Raw genomic sequence first — 15,932 nt, 5'->3', positions numbered from 1 at the left:
GGGCTGCACTCCTACCACCGCCAATTCCAGTACTGAACTGAGTGTGAGCAGGTGAATGCAAAGCCAAGGGCATGACTGACTAGGTTTCTTGTAAACTTCCCTCTATTTCCTGCTCACAAAAATGGACCAGGCAGACAAGTCAGGAAAATTCCTCAAGTTCTGTGTTGATGCCCATGATCATTCCTGTGGATGAGGTGGTACTCTGTACATGAGATGCCCAAAATTGTTAGCTCTATCAAGTGATTTGCTATGCTCATGTTTCATGGAAATCTTTATAAAATCACCATCAATTTAGAACTAGTTTTGCTTGCATACATTTCACAGATGAATCCCTGACCATCCTTTTTGCTAGCAGAGCCAGGCTTTGGGCTCCATAAAGGAGAATTGCATTTTTAAAGTTGGCTTCTAGTTTTTCCCTTGCAGATAGCCTTGGAAATGGAAATGGATTGCTAAAATTGAAAAGATTACATAGTTGGGCTCCATTCTGCAGTGAAAGTTTGAGTGGGGGGAAGATGTGGAAATTTAAATATCTCCCTAACACACACTTACTTATGAGTTAATTTTTCAGAAAATCCTGAAAAATCATGTCCCTAACTCTTCACACTACCCTGAGTTGTGCCCTACTCATAAAAAGGCTGATAACTGTGGCCAAAACTTTGTTATATTTAGGATGACGGGTGGCAAAAAAGTGTGCCTCCCGCTCCTCTCCTCCCTCATTGGCCGGAAAGTTTCCCTTCTCCTTCATAAACTCCAACCCCAAAGGTGAATGCATTTCAACAATGCTGTTAATATATTAATAGTACGGTACTTTAGGATCCTATGGGATGGAAGGCACTATAGAAATGTAAAATGTTGCATCCACAGCAACTGACTATGGTGTGTCTATAGATTGACTTCAGTGGGTATGTCTACATTGAAATGTAAGCCCAAGAGTTAGTGGAATTCAAGTTAGCAGACTCTGGGTGTGTTAATCTAGGGGGCTTGCGTGTCTACACTCATTTGTAAACTCCAGGTTAGGAATTATTGAACTGTGAGTCCCAACCTGGGCCTCCAATGTCTACACTGTATTATGTGTGCCCATGCGGGCAGGGGACTGGACTCGATGACCTCTCGAGGTCCCTTCCAGTCCTAGAATCTATGAATAAAAGTCTAGCCACCATATCCCAGACTTTCAGTGCCCTCCCAGAATGTGGCCACTCTAGCCCTTTGTTCATGTTGCAGTGTGGGAAAATTTTTGTCCAGAGGACAAAGAAAGTTGCTGTGTGTGGAAGTGTGGGATACTTGTGCCCTGGGAGTCTGCCAAGATTTCACTGGGGCTGCATTTACACTGCAAAGCAATAGAGCTTGAACCCTAAATTGTGGTTTGACTCAGGCTCAGGCCCTCCACCTCCGTGAGGCCTTGGGATCCTGGATTCTTATGTAGATGGAAGGGGGTTTAGGCTTGAGCCTGAGTTTGAACCCTGGGTTTACACTGAAGTGTAGGCTTGTTCAGTGAGGTCAACTGAAATGTATATGAAACAAAGATTCTGTTTTCATGTTACTGTCTTTCATAATGAAGTCAAAATTGAGAATATATAAGACAGAAGCAGCATTGTTTGAGTGGGATTAGAAGTTTCCATGATTTGTTAGTGTTTAGATTACTAGAGTATGAATATTGGCTTCATATCTGGGCTTGTCTACACTGGCAATTTACAGCACTGCAACTTTCTCGCTCGGGGGTGTGAAAAAACACCCCCCTGAGCGCAGCAAGTTTCAGCGCTGTAAAGCGCCAGTGTAGACAGTGCCCCAGTGCTGGGAACTATGCCCTTCGTGGAGGTGGTTTTTTTAGAGCGCTGGGAGAGCTGTCTCCCAGTGCTCTGCCGCGACCACACAAGCCACGTTAAAGTGCTGCCACAGCAGCGCTTTAGCATTGCTTGTGTAGACTAGCCCTCGGAGAACAATGCTGAAGTACTGCATTCAAAAATTAGGTTTAAACAATTAACAGATTCTCTATTAATTTTAAATGCTGCCAATGGGGGGAGATTTCACAGATCTGAAGAATGTGAAAACAACTTGTGGAACAGTTTGCTATGGTGAATCCCCGTGTAATGAGTCTTTGAATAGACAGAGAAAGCAAAACACAAACCCTTTCAAAAGGCAGATAAGCTTTGTCAAAAACATGCACTGCTTAATGTACTAAGATTGTCATTAATGAGATTTCTCCTGCACTCATATTCGTGCTCCCCCCCTCCACCCCCAAGCTATTGAAGCTCTTTGACAGAGTGCCTTCAATGAGCTCGCAGGTTGCTGCTCGTGTTGGTTACTGCTGCCATCTACTGTCCTGACACAGCAATTGCTGATTTAGGAGTGGTGTTAATTTGTCCATTTCAGTGTATTTCACTTTCTAGGGCTCTCTTCTGCTACAAATTGTGTGTGTGTGTGCGCGCTGTTTTTTCTTCACAGAAATTACAAGATTGAGCAGAATCACGGTGGTGGCCTATGAACAACTAGTAGTCTGGAGAGCTTGTTGCAGATGTTTTGGGTGGGGAGGGAAGTAGGCCTCTCCTAAAGGCAGTGGGGAAACTGGCACGTTTAGTCTTTCAAAAACGAAACAGTTTTCATGTAGGATGTTGCCAGGGATTGGGATGTGTCCCTTGGCTTTTCATTTAATTCACGTGAGTTACGCAATTGTACCTCTGCACACTTGGTACAGTTCTGTCCAGGAGAAGGGTCTTTGGGATGAGAAGGATTAAAATGCAAGTTAAAAATAATTGGGAATATTCTTTTAACAACATTTTTAAAAGTAAAGAATAATGGTGTCTTCTACAGTTAGTCGTGAGTTTTGCCTAAGTGTTTGTACTGCATTCCTTATAGAGGGTGCTGGGTTACCAGCTGTTCCTTGTCTTCATGCACTCTAATGGACTAGTTCAAGGGCTGCTTCTCTCTTCTCTGTATTTAAAAATAGAAATTGAGTGAGAATTACAATGATTAGCTTATATTTAAACATTAAGTTTGCTTACCTGCTTCTGATCCCAATAAATTAACCTTAAACTGCATTAAAACACTGGAGAATGATTGATTGTAACTTGGGAATGGAAGGCTCAACATGTGAAGGTGGATGAGCTCTACAAACTAAGATCGTTATGTGAAGAGAGGGCATTTGACTGTGGATTTAGTGGCAGTAGATTGAGTGCTTGCCTCAGTCTCTGGTTTACGTGGTCCATGCCAACACAAACTGTCTTGCGCATAGCATGTTGAGGCTAACTTGTTTTAGATGCAAAATGGTCTAACTATGCATGCTGCAAATTTCAAAAGGGGAAAGCTATATATTGGGAATAACCACCTCACTTACAGGAATGTTTCCTGTGTTGTACTATAAAGCTTAGGAGAAATCCGGTAGTACATGTGGAAGATGAAAATTACCATTTATATGGTCAAAAAGAATTCCAAAAATTATATTTAAGTGTCTTATGTGTTCACCCTCGCACTGTCCACTAGTACATGTGAGTGTGTGTACAATGTAGTAAATGTGACACGCCACAAGGGCATAAAGGACACAGTTATAAAACATCTGAATGTGGCATTGTTAACTTTGAAATGAGACTGCTCATTGCAAGTCATCAAAGCTTCAGAATTGGAATGACAGTCAGCAGAAACAAGTAAAACTTGTTGTTTTTTGTTTCAGTCAACAATGTGGGAATTTCATACACTTACCCTGAATATTTTCTTGATGTTCCAGACCTGGATAATGTAAGTGTTGCTATGTTTAACTTAACTCTTCTGCAGTTTTCTTACCTTAATAGTAAACTTGTTTTAGATTTCTGTGCAGAATGGAATGCTTGTTAAATGGGGTAGCCTGGATGTAGTTGTAAGAAATACAACTTCAAGGCTAACAGGCTTACACACACAAGATTGGGAAATTCAAAGAGATGCTAGAAGCTTAGCCTTTTTTAGATACTTGCATATTTTTTGTTCTTCCAGAACAAAAAAATTGCACTTATCCATTTGCAATTACATGTAAAAAATGTAACTGAGCTATAGTTGCTATGGGATCCATATCTGAATTTCATGGCTATTGGGTATGATCTCAACTTAATGTTACTCTTTTTTGCACTCTTTTACTTGGTTTTTTAAAAAGTGAGTGAAGTCAGTGAAAGCGAGTGATCCATGTGAAAAAATACAGAATATTTGCAGATGTTACACTTGTGTGGACATGAGTTTTTATAACAGCTTTAAATACTGTTTTTCAAATTGCCAGGGTTCATACTTCAGTGAGTACTAAATACATACTAAATTTGAACATGATAAACAAAACTGAATGCAAAGTTTCATGCTTCAAAATATACATATTTTTTAGAAATTTGTCCATCCTTTGTTCAATTCTCATGGTCTGATAACTCAAACAGGTTAATGGACATATTCATTCTTTTGGGTTCACGGTTAAATAAGCTTGAAAATCTTCAGTTCGTTGAAAGTGTTGTAATGTATCTTCATCGAATGACTAAAAAACTTGTCAGTAAGTGAACTAAAAGACTAAGCAATATACACCTCCACCTCGATATAACGCTGTCCTCGGGAGCCAAAAAATCTTACCGCGTTATAGGTGAAACCGCATTATATTCAACTTGCTTTGATCCACCGGAGTGCGCAGCCCCCCCCCCCCCCCGGAGCACTGCTTTACCGCGTTATATCCGAATTCGTGTTATATTGGGTAGCGTTATATCGAGGTAGCGGTGTATAGGCAAATGATAGCCATTTAAAAGTATGTAATATATTAAAAGCAATCGTGATTTAATGTTGTTCAGTGGTCAGCATGTCCAGGAAGCCAGAATTTACACAACCGGAGAGTGTATAAGTATGTGATAGTATAAGGAAGTGTGTCACAACTGTGACACATATGCACAGTTTGCATTAATAGAATTCATAAACAGGTAAAAATAATCCAGTAAAACAGTTGCGGTACTAGTCCACTCATTTTTTTTATTCTTCCAAGTTGTTTCTTTAACACTGGAAGCAATTGCAGATTTTCTTAACCATAATTTTTCCTACCCTATTACTGCCTCTCTGCATCCTCTTCTATTGAAGCAGGTGTGAATAGGAATTGACCACAGGAAAGTAGTCTTCAGAGCACACAATCTGAAATGAGGATAAATGTTAGTTTACAATCCAGAATGCCAAATTATCCCACTTACCTTTTTAATTTAAATCAGGTGCTCACTCTACATTACATAGGTAATTAAGCAGACTTACTGTATATACAACTAAATACACTGACTGCATGTTTGTGTTGAGATATCTTTCAATATCTAAGTGACTGACAGCCTAGACCCTTGTCAGTCTGGGTGTATACCTGATTCTGACAGAGATAAGGGGTAGTGAGGTTGCTAGATTTCCTGCTGGAGATGGAGTTTTTGCTGTAGTGCATGTGGCTTTTTTAAATTGTTATGACACTTAGAGCCTTGGACAGTTTAATATTTATCAAAATAATTTTTTCTATAAATCTGTTTTTTTCCTGCAGACAATCAATAAAATGATAAACATTAACATCATGTCTGTTTGCAAGGTAAGTGCCCTCTTACTGATATTTGCACTTAAAACTCTTAAGTATTCTAAAACAATAAACAATGTTGATTCACTTGCTACCAGTAAATTGCTTTCACTTCCTTTGAGCTATGCAGTTTCTCTCCTCCTTTTAATCTCTCAAGAATTGCTACGTTTAGTTTGCACTCTCCTACCTGCTCACCAGACTGTTCTCCAATTATGTTGCATAGAAAACAACTTAATATAAATGATACACAAATGTTGCTATAAAAGAGTAAGATGTGTTCTTAAAACAAAACCTCATGATCTTTCACATTCATAATCCTGTCTTTCTCATGTCCTTGCACTTATCTCTCATCCCTTGCTGTCCTAGACTGTAAGCTTCTCTGGGCAGAGAAGTCCTTCATTTTTTTTATAAGGTTCCATGTGCACTTACGGCACAACAGTTAAATATTGTATTCACTGTGTGAAATAAACAAACAAGTAGGAAACTACTTGCTGTTGTGGATTATTGTACAAGGAGTCTGTTTTAACTTTTGGAATGCCATTTTTGAAATTATTTCTCTCCCCTTCAATAGTATCTTGAATTTTTTTGATAGTTCAATTACTTTTTCTTTTGGAAGAAATCAATCTGAATTCAGCCTTAAGTGCAAGAGCATAAATGTTTTCTTTTTTATTAAAACCAAGTCTGTGGTGTGGGACAGTGAGCAGGGGAAGAGGATGTGACTTTTTTCTTTACCCAGGTATGCTAAATATATCAGACTTTTAATAGGAGATGGAGATGATACCAGCTTCTCTATTGCTTAGGAAATCCATGTTGGTAAGTTGAGGAAGCATGCTGGAAGAAATATATGTTACTACTCACCACTAAGATCCTATTTGCTTTCATGCATATAGGATGGAAGAAAACTTGCAACTCTTCTGACAGCTAAGGGTTAACTTTTTGTCTCCTGTTGAAACCAAAACTGGGTGAATTTAGTTGGAGTTGTGGCTGCATGGATAGGATTTACCTGTGTAAATGAGAATTTTGGTTTTCTTTTAACACATTGAAATTCATCCAACGTGCTGCCAAGGGGCTTAGTCTGAAGTTGTCTGATTTCTATCCAAAAAGATACAGAAGCTGGAAAAGAACAAAACAATACTTCTGTAAGAATTCCCTTCTCTACATCGCTTCAGTGTGCTACTTGTTCCAAAGCTAGAAGTTGCTTAATTTACCATAGTTGTAGTTATTCCAGCAACTGCCTTTTCCCACTAGCCTGACTGGTATTGTACCTGTGGTTTTGCACATTGTTGTCCCCAGCAAGCACCACCATTCTTCTGTCAGATGGGCTGGATCATGGCCCACAGAGACTTGTTGCTCTCCTGCAAGATTTCCATTTGTGAGAAGCCAGATTCAGATCGACAGCTTTACCTAGGAAAGATTTTCAACAGAGATCACTCAGCTGAGCTAATATACAGAATTAATGCCTACACACATGTGTGTAAAACTTTGTGTAAAGTATCCAGGGACCTCTCAGCTAGAGCTAAAATGTAGCCGGGGTAAGGGGCAGGGGGACTTCAGTTTCTCCTGATGTGTGACATCCTCACTACACCAGAAGAGGGAGCCCACTATTCAGTGATTGAAGACTTGGGGACTGCTCTAGTTTGTTCAACAGTTCAGATTTTCCTATATTTTAGCAGCCTTTCTCTGCAGTTGCTGTAATTAATATTTTCTCTTTCCCTAAAGCCCTGCCTCTGACCTGGTGTGAGACATCAGATAAACCATTTTACCTTTTTAAACTTCACTTTCCTGGTCTATAAAATGAGGATGACACTTACCCTTCTTTTGTAAAGTGCTTTGAGATGTATAGATAAGTGCTATGTAAGATCTAAATTCTATTACTATTAATAGTAAAGACTAGTTCTTGGCTTCCCTCGACATACCCTATATCTGTATTAAGAGGAGAGTGTATAAAGCTCACACTAAAGTAGTCTTTATATTTTCCCTTGCATTAATGTGTGTGGGGTACCAGTTAGCTTTAACTTGATGGGTCTTAAGGCCGTCAGCTGGAAATAATACTTAGCACTTCAGTAGTTCTTTCCATCTTCAAAGGGTTAACATTAACTTATATAAAGGAGTGTTCAGGGCGTTAATTATACCCATTTTAGCAATGAGACTGAGTTGGACTGGTCAAGGCCACAAAAGGAGTCAGTTCAGATCTAGGATGAGAAATTAGCTGTTCCTCTCTTCCAGTCCAACTCTGCGTCTCCATGCAAATACAATCTTAAAAATCAATGGTGGAAAGAAAACAAATAATATTCCCTGTGGGGCAAGGATGATATCTTGCTTTGTTTGGAAAGCACGTAGCTCACTTAAAATTTTACTGTAATATTTAAAAATGTATAGGTATCAATGTGTCAAGCTGGGAAGAAGGTGTCTGTTGGCATTAAGAGTACACTCGTAACACCTTAGTGAAGAGCGGAAAGAGAGCAGATTATATTAGAAATTCTGAATAAAAGTTAGGACAGGAAAATGATATAAAACAGAATTAGAGAGAATAGAAACATAGGCAGACAATAATCCAAAATACAGATATTCCACAGGAGTGGGAAACCTGTGGAACAGGAATGACATCCCCATCATGTTGTAAATTCATGTTTAAAATAGCCCAGGGCAGCCAAAGACTGCATGCTTGTGAGTATGAGTGTGAGTAATATTATGTCACAGAGAAGAGGCAATGGTCCTTCTTTGACTCTGGTGGGACCACATTTAGGAAATTGCGTTTGGTTGGGTGCACCATGTTACCAGAAAGATGTTGATAAATTGAACGTAATCCAGAGGAGAGCAACAAAAAGATCAAGAGCTACATATGTAATATCTTGGCTAGGATTATTAATGTATGACATAATTTATTACTGATATTTGTAAGTAAACAAATATTTTTAAAGTTGTAAACACCAAAAAGGGGGAGAGTAAATACATTGCAGAAGATAGAAAAATTCAGGTTGCAGATACTCCCTAGATAGAACACTTATGGGAAAATATTATACATGCATATACTAGACGACAGTTTCTAACCGTCAGAGGGGTGAAGTTCTGGAACAGCCTTCCGAGGGAAACAGTGGGGGCGAAAGACCTCTCTGGCTTTAAGATTAAGCTTGATAAGTTTATGGAGGGGATGGTTTGATGGGATAACGTGATTTTAGTCAATAGGTCAATAACGTGCCATCGCTGGTAATTAGTATCAATGGTCAATGTGGGTCTGGCTGGGGAATCTTGCCCGCATGCTCGGGGTTCTGCTGATCGCCATATTTGGGGTCGGGAAGGAATTTTCCTCCAGGGTAGATTGGCAGAGGCCCTGGAGGTTTTTCACCTTCCTCCGCAGCATGGGGCAGGGGTCGCTTGCTGGAGGATTCTCTGCGACTTGAAGTCTTTAAATCATGATTTGGGGACTTCAACAGCTGAGTCAAGGGAGAGAATTATTCCAGGAGTGGGTGGATCAGCTTTTGTGGCCTGCATCATGCGGGAGGTCAGACTAGATGATCATAATGGTCCCTCTGACCTTAAAGTCTATGAGTCTATAAGTGGGAAATCAACTATTTAAATTGTGGAGAGGGGGAAACCAGAGATGGCTATTAGAACTTTAAACACAGGAAACAGACCAGGAGAGAAGGGAAGCAGTAGTAGAGAGATGTTTTCTGTCAGTGTTGAAGAAAGCATTTAAGACCTTCTTCCAGCTGCAGATATATTCTGTCCAAACTTAGGAGAGTCTGTAGTTCCATGACTTTTGATAGCTCTGAGGGGTAGTGACAAATGAGAGTCCCACTGATTTTTTGGGAGTTGAACAGTGCATCTCATCAGTTGAGCAATCTCGTTACATCTGGTCACATCGGATCGAAACATTGTTGGGAATTGGTCCTGCTTTGAGCAGGGGGTTGGACTAGATGACCTCCTGAGGTCCCTTCCAACCCTGATATTCTATGATCTTTCTCAGTTCAGTCTGGGATCTTTCCCCTTTCAGCTTGCCCTCAAAAAGTTTGAGTTCTTGAATGAGGAAACTTTTGTCCTGCTAGATCCTAGAAACAAATTCTGCTCAAAAGACAAATAACTTGAATGGAAGAGGCTTGAAACATGATGTGATTCAGTCATAGTGTCTGCCTTCATATGCACTGTCTCGGTGTCTGGGTTACAGACCTTTCCTTATACTTGAATTGGTGACTGTTTTCATAGATCTGATAGGCCAGTTTTGTCCAACCTGGAGTAGGAGAATTATCAAAGGATTTTTGCATATAAAACCCCACATTTAAAAAGTTTTAATTTTAGACACATTTCACTGAATTGCTTGTAAAAGTTAATTCTTGTGAAGCATGGATGTAATTCCCATTCCATTTTAAAGGGAGTTGTCCACATGTAGAAGGGGCATAGACACTGTCCCAGTGTTTTTCAGCCTTTTTGATACCCAGGACTAGCCTTCCTAAACTGTGTCAGGGAGATCTCAGGGACCGGCGCTGGTCCATGGACCAGTCATAGAGAAACACTGCACTAACAGTTTACATATTATAGTCTCTGGTATGGATTGTGTATGGACAGTAACAATGTGTGTAATTTCATGGGCAAGCTAATGATAAAAGGGAAGGGAGGTGTAATTTGATTCGTAAAAATCTACAGAATCATAATTTCAGTGTGTGCCCCTGGGTGGCATGGCAAAGGGGACTCACTCCCCCCACCTCCCTATCCCCCATAGCCTAGCTTCCAGTTCCAAGTCCTCTGGTTGGTGGAAATTTTGATAATACAGTGTTGTCAGAAAGGGTCAAGTTGGGTATCATTCAAAATCTTTTCTCTTATGAACACAAGGTACCAAACATGACAACTCTTGAACGATTATGTAGATATATAAGAAAATTTTTAAAAATCAGCTTTGTGATGTCATGCGTCTGACGAAGTGGGTATTCACCCACGAAAGCTTATGCTCCAATACATCTGTTAGTCTTAAAGTTGCCACAGGATCCTCTGTTGCTTTTTACAAGTCTCTGCATTTGGTTTAGACGAAGCCCTAGAACATGAAAACAAAGCAATGAAAGTCGTTGGGGAGGGAAGTTGATGGGCATAACACAACATCCAAATGCTCTTTTCTGGGTTTTCCTGACAACCCCAGAAGTCCATTGAATTTTGAATGAAATATTAATCATGGCTGGGATGACTTCCCCAGAAATAACCAAGCAGTAGCTAGATTCATTAGGTGGTGATAAATGCCAAGTAGGGGCAAATTTAAAGGTAGAGAATGAGTTTACTTGCACTGACAATCCATTTGGGTATGATGGACCGGAGCTCATTAATATCATGATGAAAGCAGTCTTCAGTGATGAGATAGCTAAAGATGTCAGTCAAATGGATACTTTGGGTCATGACTCGTATAAAGCCTTGAAACCCCAAAGAATTATCCAAGGCACCATCCATCTATGGGCTCCAATCAAGAAGAACAGACTAAAGCTGTTCTCAAATGCAAAAGAAAAAAGTCAGTCATGGTGGCAGGTGCTGTTACAGAGCTAACTGCAGGCAGATCATTGTTTGTGTGTCCCCTGGTTGTTGTCCAGATCTCTGCATGATATTGATGTGTGTCAGACTTTGGGGAAAATACAAGTTCTTCGTGGTACCATGATCAATGTTTGAATGTGACAGAACAATGCATATGTACCAAGCAAAAAGCATCTTGCGTGGTCTTCCTAAGCCAGCACCTAGTGACAATGTAACTGGTACCTTATGCCACAGAGGCCTTTCAGAGTAGCAATCATAGATGGTATGGCTGAGCTACAATCTCTTGACAAACCAGAAACTGTTAATACCTGCCAAGATTTGGCTGAATACTTTGTTATGAGGCTACAGAGAAAATGGTGGACTGATGACAAAGTCCACCTGAGGAGTGATACTATGCAGAGATATCAATTAAAAATATTAACAGAAAGAAGAGATTCCATGGTATTGCACCTGTCCAGTACAAAATCATTGACTCCACAGACCTCTCCAATGTCACAGTGAGGAAGCTGCTGTCTTATACCCGCACAAAGGATGAGTTAACTTCATACCTTGCAGGAAAAATGCTCCAGCATGCGAAGAAATGCTCTAAAAATTTTGTTGTTGCATGCCGTAATGAAGCTGTTGCCTTGCACTGCTCAGTGGAGTTTCTTCATAGTTCCCGTGAGGAGGTTGACACTAAATTTATCTTCTATGCCATTAGAGAGGTGCTGTTAAACTTCAGATTTTTGCACAAGACACAGATATTCTAGTGCTCTGTGAGATGCTACCCAAGTTTTCCACAAGATTCTTTTTTTGTGCCTGCTGCTGGGGAACAGAATCTCTATATATCCCTCAGAGATGTGTTCCTATCACTCGAACTATTAAAAGCCACCCCACTGCTGGATTTCCACACCCTTTGAGGATGTGATGCTATTGGAATGTTGCCTGTAGAAGACCAATTTATCTTATTGGAATGCATTTGATTCAGTCTCTGAAGACTCTTCTTGCTCTGAAGGTGAGATGGTCACTGATGTGGTCATAAATGCACTGGAGGCTTTCATATGCTAAGTTTACCATTTGAAGACTAACGTTACAACACTTGCAGAGTTGTGTTGGTGGATGTCTCCCAAGAAGCGGATGAATGGAGAAAAATTGCTACTGACAAGGGGTGCATTTATACTTGCTATCAAGAGGGCAAATTACCAAGCAATGGACTGGCTCTGAGATAATAGAATGCATCCAAAACTACTTTCTTATTTGGCATGGGTGGGTTTTGGAGGATGGACTGATCTCACCAGTTGTGTGAAATACTACACACTTCTGAATCAACCCTTCAGCTAATCAAATGTTTGTGTGCAAAGACCAGATGCTCATCACCCTGCAAATGTCTGGCCAGCAGCCTGCCTTGTACAGAGATGCATGAGTGCAGCTTGCATGAGGATCATGGTGACTGTGTCTATCGGGGCCGTACATGGAGAGGACACTTATGATGACTTTGATGAATAAATGTTTTTTGTCCATGTCAAGGCTAACTTCCCTAGGATGACCAAATATCAATGTCTTTTATGTAAGCCGTGCATCCTTGTGTTACAGTAATATTAAAAAATGTTGATTTTTAAACACTTTCTCAAATACCTATCTAAATAATTGTTCTAGGTTTGTCATGTTTGGTTCTGTTGTGCTTGTGGGAGAGAGGACTTTTGAATGATACTGAATTTGATCTATTTCCAACAACATTATATTATCCAAATTTCCACCAACTGGAGGACCTGGAGCTGGGAGCATAGGGTGCAGCGAGTTGTGTGTCCCCTGCCACGCCGCAGAGGGTGACACCATTGAAATTAGGATTCTATACACTTTTACAAATTGAATGACACTGCCCTTACCATTCTGTCATTAACTTGCCCATGGAATGAGATTTTACTACATTATGCTCCCAAACTATAAACTGTTCCTCTGGTTTGACCCAATGGTCTTGCTGCTTCATCTCCCTGCAGAGCATTTGAACGATAAACTACATTCTAGTGGCAGACACTTCTTTCTTTGTTCTCTGAAAATAAAGATGTACAACATCTTACACCACAGGAAACTATTTCAGTAGTCTCTTCAGAAACTTATATTACTACTAGCTTATTGTAACTTTGTCCCAGACCTGTGTATGTGAAATCCAAGGAAAAGCTATCTTAACTGTAGGGGAATATTAAAATTCTTTTGAGTGCTCTAGCACTCTGATTACACACTAAAGAGATGGGTAAACTCCTTAAATTCCAGAGCAGCACTTGTCTTGAAAGCTAGGAGAATGAGTTCTAGCCCAGCAGCAGTTTCCCCATATTTAACATGACTGTCTCTCTAGATGCAGAATTCTAGTATTAGAAGCAAGATGGCCACAGCAACATAAACCTTGTACATTTTAACATTTGTGTGCACCAGAAGACAGGATACTGGGCTAGATTGACCTTTGGTCTAACCCAGTATGGCCGTTTTTATGTTTTTAAGTGGGAGATAACACAATTCCATCCTGAACAAGATCCTCACACGGTGAGGAATACCATCCTGGAATCTGTTCAGATCCCAAACAAACAAGAAGTTTATTCTATTCTGCTCTAGGGCCACTCTGAACTGCAGTTCCAGGGGCAAATGCTCTTCTATTATCCTGGACAGGTCATCTCAGATATGCTTTTACTCCCATCTGTCTGCTACCACAAGCTCTGTGGAAGATTCGCTCTGACACAGCTTGGCATTCTCATAGCACCCAACTGATGACTTAGACAGTTCTGGTTTCTGGACCTTCTGCAAATGTCAACTCCTTCTCCCATCAGCATCTGACCCTTCCAGTATCTACTAGCTCAGGAGAATGGCAAGATCTGACATCCCAACCCAGGCTTCCTTCACGTCGTGGCCTGGTGTTTGGATGAGCATCAGATCTTAGAACATTCATGCTCAGAAACCATTCAGTCTATTCAGACTATCTCCTGTCCATGAAAACATCAGGGTTTTCCATTAGTTCCCTGCAGGCCCATCTAGCAGCAGTCAGTGCCTTCCATCCTCCAGTAGAGGGACACTCTGTTTTTACTCACCTAACAATAACTAGATTCCTGAAAGTCCTACCTAGGACCTTCCCACCGGTGATGAAACGTGAACCACAATGGGACCTCAACCTCATACAGTAAGTATTTACCACACCACCACTTGAACCACCGGCTCCATAGACTATGTCCCATCTTTACATGAATGTAGCCTTTTTAGTTGCCATCACATTGACCAGAATGATCAGTGAAGTGGGAGCACTCCTGGTAGACATGCTGTACACCATTTTTCATAAGGAGGTTTCCCTTCACCTTCACCTGAAATTCATCCCTAAAGTAATTTGAATTTACTGGAATTCTTCCCAAAAACCTCATGCTTCCTGTTAGAGTAGACTTCACTCTTTCAACATCAGACAAGGTCTGGCGTTATACCTGCAAAGGACAATGTGGATTAGAAAATCACCAAGGCAATTTGTTGCTACAGTGGAATGATGGCAAGGCTAGGCATTATCTGCTTAGAGACTAAGTGTATCTCTAGCTGCGTCATTTTGATATCAAGTGGCGTGTATTTCTCTCCCAGGTGGGGTGAGAGCCCATTCCACTAGAACACAAACAACCTTAATAGCATCTCTACGAGCAATACCTAGTAGATATCTGGAGCTCCATCCATATGTTCACAAAGCATTAGGCATTAGTTCAAGCCTCCTCTGCAGATGCAGCTGTTGGGACTGCAGTACTACAGGCATCTATACCAATTGCATCCTTCCACCCCCTCTTGTTTAAATATTGCTTATCAATCACTCACATGTGGAATACACACAGGGACCAGCACTCAAAGAAAGGTAGGTTACTTACCTGTAACTGGATGTTCTTCAAGATGTGTGGTCCCTATCTGTGTTCCACTATCCACCCGCCTTTCCCTCTGCTTTGGATCCTTCTGATTAGCAGTAAGAGGAACTTGAGGCATCGGTCTGTATCGCTGTATGTACCCTTGGTTCAGAGTACAAGAAGAACAACTGCTGAGGTGTGGACCAACTGATGTTACTTGCTAGAAATCGCGGATCTCAGGTGCATGTGCACATGCATAACCAAATGTGGAATACAGATAGAGACCAGACATCTTGAAGAACCTCCATAAGTTACAGGGAACCTCCATATTTTCCATGTGTGCAATATACTAAACTAACTGAAGGCACTTCATACCACAGATTTCAGTTAAATCTGAGGCCTGATGTCATTATTTACTTGGGAGGGATGAAGGTTAACCCCCACTTCCAAGGCAATTTAATTCCATTTACACTGCGCTTAGAGGGTAGTATCTCCAGTTTGTGGAAGGGTTTCCTGTACTGATATTTTCTGCGGGAATGGGATGAGGAAATTACAGTGGGGTGGTTAGAGAGGTTAGACTGCTCCAGAATGAAATATTAGTGCAGCACCTATTTAAGACTCTGTGGCTTGGGCTCTGGGAGGGTGTTCTAAAAGATGGCTAATCAGGTTTCTGACAACATACAACCACTGTGCAAAAGACTCCGCTAGAGGGCTTTGGACAGAACGAACACCACAGATGCCAGGGGGCAGGTCTATACGCCTTTGGACCCAGCCTCTCTGCTGCTGCCATCTTGATTTCCTCTCTTTGAGTGGTAAAGGCCATGTTTCCTGCCAACCCTAGGGGTCACATGGCATCAGATAGAAACTGCTCATGCCATGTAATAGAAGAGTCTACTTTGGCTTTATATGAACTTGTGTAACTGAAACTTAGCTTTCCGTTTTGTGACTGTTGGCTTTTTCTTCCCTCTTTGTAGGGAAGTTTTGTTTGTTTTGTTTTGCTTTTTAGAGCAGAATATAGCTCAAACTCACCATAAGAGTATGTGAGAGCTAACACAGTGGTAAGA

General features: G+C 40.8%; 1 protein-coding gene across 1 annotated transcript in view; it reads left to right on the top strand.

Annotated features, from left to right (window-relative positions):
- Positions 1 to 15,932, top strand: part of HSD17B12 (hydroxysteroid 17-beta dehydrogenase 12) — a 160,122-nt gene that overhangs the window by 101,680 nt on the left and 42,510 nt on the right. Inside the window, exons 5-6 of the mRNA XM_065404110.1 lie at positions 3,665 to 3,729; positions 5,498 to 5,542. Coding sequence (XP_065260182.1) covers positions 3,665 to 3,729; positions 5,498 to 5,542 — 110 coding nt within the window. The remainder of the gene's footprint in view (positions 1 to 3,664; positions 3,730 to 5,497; positions 5,543 to 15,932) is intronic.

The sequence above is a fragment of the Emys orbicularis genome, chromosome 4 (assembly GCF_028017835.1).
Source record: "Emys orbicularis isolate rEmyOrb1 chromosome 4, rEmyOrb1.hap1, whole genome shotgun sequence".
Classification (NCBI taxonomy): Eukaryota; Metazoa; Chordata; order Testudines; family Emydidae; genus Emys; species Emys orbicularis.
This window is presented reverse-complemented; position numbering and strand designations above follow the sequence as displayed.